At 42.8% G+C, this 6,000-nt stretch overlaps 1 protein-coding gene across 1 annotated transcript in view; it reads right to left on the bottom strand.

Annotated features, from left to right (window-relative positions):
• Positions 1-1,635: 1,635 nt before the first annotated feature.
• The window catches only part of pcxb (pyruvate carboxylase b), a 268,562-nt gene continuing 264,197 nt past the window's right edge, over positions 1,636-6,000 (bottom strand). The window contains exons 24-26 of the mRNA XM_013914625.1: positions 5,651-5,791; positions 5,068-5,169; positions 1,636-4,584 (exon numbers count right to left, since the gene is read on the bottom strand). Of these exons, the coding sequence (XP_013770079.1) occupies positions 4,435-4,584; positions 5,068-5,169; positions 5,651-5,791 (393 nt within the window). The 3' untranslated portion in view covers positions 1,636-4,434. The remainder of the gene's footprint in view (positions 4,585-5,067; positions 5,170-5,650; positions 5,792-6,000) is intronic.

The raw sequence follows: 6,000 nt of genomic DNA, 5'->3' as shown, positions 1-6,000 counted from the left end.
AAATGTGCTGGAAGTTTGAAAATGAGAGCCCCCCCCCCCATCTGGGTAATACAGTAACATTTAGAAAGGTTAGTGTTGAGTTGGAGTCCTTCAGGTAAAGGGTTTACCCACACTGAACGTCCCTTCAGCTGACATTGGTTAATTTTAGGCAGCTGCTGTAGGACCGTCTCAAACCGTTTACCGTGTTTGTTTCACGCGACATCAGGAAACCAATCAAGGTCATAGCCGACTGTTATCATCCATCTCTGTTTTTCCACATATGCAAATTTGATTAAGTTATTATTAATCAAGGCCGTCACTCAAATCAGCTGAAAAGTGGGTCACAACATCCATCTTATCACAAAATTACCTCTGCGATTTAATCTGACGACAATTAAGCACCAAGCTATTCTTCCATCCTGGCACCATTTCCTCCCTCACCACCTTCAGTTAACCTACTTTACCGAGTGGATGCAAGCCAACCGCGCATGGCTTAGCGACGCTCCGAGTCACTAGATCCATGGAGGAGTTTGAGAATGTCAACCAGCGTCAGCTGCCAGCATCCACCCAGCAAGCATGCACAGAGTAAGTGAAGCATGATCAATAATGCCAGTTGAACTACAAACCTGAGTGATTTGGTGCGGTTAATAAGTAGATAATCAGATCTATTGAACCCCTTTAAAGACAGCAGGGTGTCAGAGGAGGTGCATAACCTGCCACACACGAATCAAGTTATTTGGAAAAGTATCAAGAAAAAAAAAAAAAATCCTTCAACGCAACCACACTCGGATTGAATGCTAATAAGAGGCAGGGGTGGGCTGAGAAAACAACATGAACCTACTTATGTAAAATAACCCAAACAGCCTGCCTCCAGCACACCAACAGATCCTGTCACATTCCAGCAACAAAGGTGAGAAAACCGGAGTGTATAATTTTCTTGCATTGATCAGCAGGATTTCAGTATATGCCAAGTTTTTTTCCCCCACTTGGTGAAATCTAATTACTGGTGGGACACATTGTTCTGAAAGGGCTGTGATTTGACAGCTTCATATGAATTGCACGACTCCAGCTTTCAGATAAAATACACATTTTGCTCCAGCTGAGAAGATCAGCGCGACGTTTGTAGGGAAACTTTGACCGAAGGACTCTGAGATTATTAGTTCTTAAAGACCAAAGCTGCCCTCCACTCGAGCCTTTTGTGCTTTTCTTTCAGTGCTAATGGTTTTACTAAAATTAGCCACAAAATAATCGCCTAATAATGGGAAGGTGCACTGAGAAAACTGCTCTGACCCAGGCAGGGACGTGGGACGTCTGCAGGTGTCTAGCAGGTAGCAGCAGAGCTTTTGATCCACGGAGACTCTTGATGACCCACAGGACTCAATCTTGTTAGAGGGCAACCTGTGGATGCTCGACTCAGGAGTTTGGAGACTTGGGCTCTTTGCTGTGTTCCTTCAACTGTATGTGGAGACCATCTCCCTGCTGCTGCTGTCAGGGTGGGTGCTTGGTCTGCAACATGGCGTTTCCGACGTGTCAAAGAAATGAATCAAGGACCCAGGATTTGCCGGAAGGACATCACATCGTAACAAGATCACTGATGTTACGCACCTGTCAATAGTTTCAGTGTTGTGGTAGAATATACAAGGCACACCAACACGATTCAGATTTAGTTAGAGCTAACTTTATTTGTAAGTACAGAGAACATATATCACTTTATTTTTATTTTTGAGATGCAATCCGTTTTCCTTCTTTTGCAATCCAGCTCAGAGTCTCTCAAAGGACCCAAACATACTGAGAACAGGTAAATGTAAACTACAACAGTAAACTAGAAAGAAATGTAGATTTAGAAGACAAACGAACCCTTGATAAATGTGAACATTTGGTGTAATGGAGAAAGAAATCAGCAGGCAGTATTTCTGCTAAATAAACAGCTTTGTTTCATAAAAAAAAGACGTGATACAAGGAAAATGGAAATGTCACAGACCCTATTTTCATATTCTGACAGCTCAGCTGTAGATAGCATGAGCTCCAGAATAGGCTGACATTATATCCCCTTGTCTGAAACAAATAACATTTTCCAGCTGTGTGTACTTTTTCTCCAATTTATTCTTCTTTCCCCGAGACAGAGCAGTAGTACATTGTCATAAGCATGTCTGTTAGAATGATTGCTGGCTAAGACAAAGAGAAGCCTTGAAACTTTATTGCATGAACTGCTGTTATCATCTAACATGTGCAAATATACACAGAGGGAAGCGACAGGGGGATGGAGGGATAAATGAAAAGGTGGTTGGGTAGATGAGGCAGAGAAAGCAGGTAAGCGAGGATCGCTAACCAGAAGAGGAGGCGGGAACTTTAACATTACTGCGCAACAGCTTGTCAGAAACACTTATTCATAAAAAAAAAATCCCACCAATACAAGTTTGTCTCTTTGAAAAGAGTCAAACATGATAAACCAGGAGATACAGCGAGGCACTGCAGTGGCCTGGGAGAGCGAGGAGACAGAGTCCCAATTAACTACGGCGTCGCTGCTCAGTATTGATGCACGGTTCGAAAGCGGATTCATTCTCAGAGGTAATGGAGCAAAACTGCTGGAAATAATCCAGTGCAGTACAAAGTGATATTTTAATTTTGTCCCCCAATCAGTGTATTCTGTGAAGGAGCACAGATGATCTGGGGAAAGGAATCTGCTGTGATCTCTCTCCTGGCTCGCTGTCCCAAACACTGCATGCTTCACTGCCTTATGAGCAAACATTGACACTTTCTGCAGATGATGTGTGATTGTTCTGTCACCGGTCAGAGTAATTCAACATTCAGTCATCGCTTTTTAGGGTGAAAGGCCTGCAGGAAAGACTGGGGCAAAACTGAGTCTAATTTTTGTTTATTCTCACTGGTTTTTAAATGTGCTGGACAGTGATTATAGAGCTAAAACCACAGTCCTCTGCACTAGATTAGATTTATTTGCTGTGATCCAGACAGCACTTAGGGGCTAGTTTGGATATTTTGCATCAGAGTATGGTGTGCATGTGAATACATTTAAATATCAGCTGGTGTGTTATGGGGGAGGGGTTGAATTTGCTCTCATACGCGTGCACATTGACTCATTGGTACAAACACACCCACATAGATGTATAAAGCAGAGTGCTGCTGCTGCTGGGAGTCTCCAGAGTCCCTTATTAGTCCGGCTAATTTAACATCATTTGACAGAGAATTAATCCATAAATTAATCAGCAGAGCCTCAGAAAATAACATCACATGGCTCCATTACAGCACCATGTAATCCCATTTACACCTAGCATTGAAAATCCCCATGCAGACAGACCATCCGCCATAATCTCTGGTTCTGAAGAGACCGTCAAACTGCTTCTCTGACAACTTTTCCAACATCACACAAACCAGACACTCTAAAAAGACCTCAAACGCCACGTCTGTGTCGACATACCTCTAAATATTCATACAGATACGCTTTGAATTAAGAGCCATGTTCAAACCAACGCTAATCCGATTTGCATATATCCACATTTTGAGGGTGGGTGGGGGTTAAAATCAGACATGAGTAAGAAAACACCTGCAGAGATCTTTTAAAAAAGGAAACCACTTACTTTCACTGGCCTTCGACATGAGATGTTTCTGGTGCGCCCTTGTCAACAAGCCATCTTTATTGTGCTTCTCTTCTTGCAATAAAACCCCATAAAAAACTATGGTCTAAAAACCAGATGGACCAAATGTGATTTCATTCTTCAGCCCCTCAGTGTACTGTGCTGTCATTTCTAAGGAAATGTTGGGGAGGGGGGGTTGTGCCTAAATGCTACAGTGATTACACATTCCCAGAATGCACCGTGAACAAAGAAAAACAATGAAGATTGTTCCCATATGAGCAACAGCGACTGTGTAATACATCCACAAGTCTATTCTTCTCTTTTGAAACCAGCAAAGTATGAAATCACCGAGCAGTCAGAGACAAAAAGTTCAATCTACTCACGTTGAATGTGTGAGGCAACAGCAATGCAAGTAGTTAAACCCTGTTAGCGTTAGATACGTTTAGCTCACATTAAGACTAGATTAAGACTTCAGCAGTGGAATGTATCACACTTCAAATATATGATCTTACTCTAAAATATTTAATGCTATTTTCCACAAGTTGACGGATGTGCGCAAAGATGCCATTATTTGAGTTAAATACCACAACTATGGAATTACTTTAACAGGGGACTCAGTAAATTTCTTCTAATCAATACACCGTTTTGGACTGTCGTACATTTTTGCTCCCATCAGGTATCTGGATATGAATACGGCCTCAATGTGCATCCCCCAGTGCACCCAAAGGAATATGTACATATCTAGGGCCACAAACGCCCGTCTTCCTCTTCCTCCTCATTTCTCTCCCCATTTCTCCAGCTGCCACCATTTCCGGGATCATATCGTCTGAACGCCTGCCTCCTGCCACTCCTCCCCTGCACTCTATTCTTCAATTTCCAGTATCAGGTCATCTCCCTCCAGGGAAGCATCGGGTGTGACATGAATAGCCTTAATGGTCCCAGCCATTGGGGAGTTGACCACAGTCTCCATCTTCATGGCAGAGAGGACACACAGCGGTTGACCTTTCTCCACCTGTAAGAAGTGCAAGCACAGCTCAATAAAAAAATGTCAAATGTACAGATCGATGAACAAAACTAGCTGGTTTAAATTTGGATGTTTATGTCTCATGAAACTCTGAAATTTAGATTCTACTACAGCAATGTCTGAGGTTTTTCTCTTTAGTGCGCACAAGACTCTTCTGACGATGTCTCAGGTTCAGCGTGCACTACTTCCAAGCACTTTGTTCTCCAATGTGCCCTTCTCTCGCTTTGAACACATTTGTCCTGTTTGTTATTTATTCCCACTGTCTTGCTATTTATTTACAGAAAAGAATTTTGCTGCTGAGGCCAAAGAGACAATCTTTGAAAAAAGGACTTGTATTGACTCAACGGGATCAGATCAAGTATCCAAATGTTAGAACATTGAGAGCAATTACAAAAAGCAGAAGTACTTCAATTGAAATGAGAGATCACATGATGAGGAGGGAAAAACTGTAAAAACCCTAAATCGACTGACCTTGGATCCAACTTTTACTTTGACCTCTAGGACCTTTCCAGGCATCGGTGCTCCCACCTGACCCCGGATGGACTTCTGAGCTTTGGGATGGAACTTCATTTCCTGGGTGAAGAGACGAGACAAAAAATAACGCATCCATCTGTCTGGTCAGTCACTCTTCCAAGTACCCCCACACACGCCTGTCGCCGTTTATCCACTCATCCAGGCAGTGATCTATCCATATAGTCATAACTGCCCATTGAAATGTTCCTCCCTGCTGAGTCCCCTTCTACACTTCACAACCATCTGTTTCTATGAATAAAAATCACTAGGGATAGACTGTCTGTCACGAAATCTGTTTTTCTTTTCAAATCCGACTTCAACGTGCCAAACAATTTTCAAGAATCTTCCCTTGCATGCTTTATACAATTATAATTCAAGGATATCCATCTTTCACTCAAACTATCCAGTCTATCGGTTATTCATCATTTACCAACTCGCAAGTTTGTCCTTTGATTAAAAGTATTAATTTCTCTGCAACGTCATCAACCCGTCCACTTTCCCAGCTGTATCTCACGTCTCTCCCCAAACATTTCCTGCGTACCTTCATGGCGACTGTGTCTTTAACAAGCACAGATCTCAGCTGTCCGTTGAGCTCAAAAAAGACCTCTCTCTGCCCGGCCTTGTTCAGGTCACCCAGTGCCAAGGCCTTGATGTGGAGGATCTTCCCTCTCTCCAGCTCCACCTGAAACACAACAGAGAAGATGAGAAGAAAGCAAGCAAAATTAAAGAGGGGACGGTGTGCAGGAGGAAGCGACGGCGATTATATTGCATTAGATGACTGAAATTAACACATGGATACTCAGTTCACAAGTCCAGCTGCAGCAATAAAAGACTGCAGAGCCTGTTGGAGGAGAAAAAGTTAACTTAGGCAGACAATATTTCCTCCTCTTC

This window comes from Pundamilia nyererei, unplaced genomic scaffold, assembly GCF_000239375.1.
Source record: "Pundamilia nyererei isolate P.nyererei 1_Seehausen unplaced genomic scaffold, PunNye1.0 scaffold00211, whole genome shotgun sequence".
Classification (NCBI taxonomy): domain Eukaryota; kingdom Metazoa; phylum Chordata; class Actinopteri; order Cichliformes; family Cichlidae; genus Pundamilia; species Pundamilia nyererei.
This window is presented reverse-complemented; position numbering and strand designations above follow the sequence as displayed.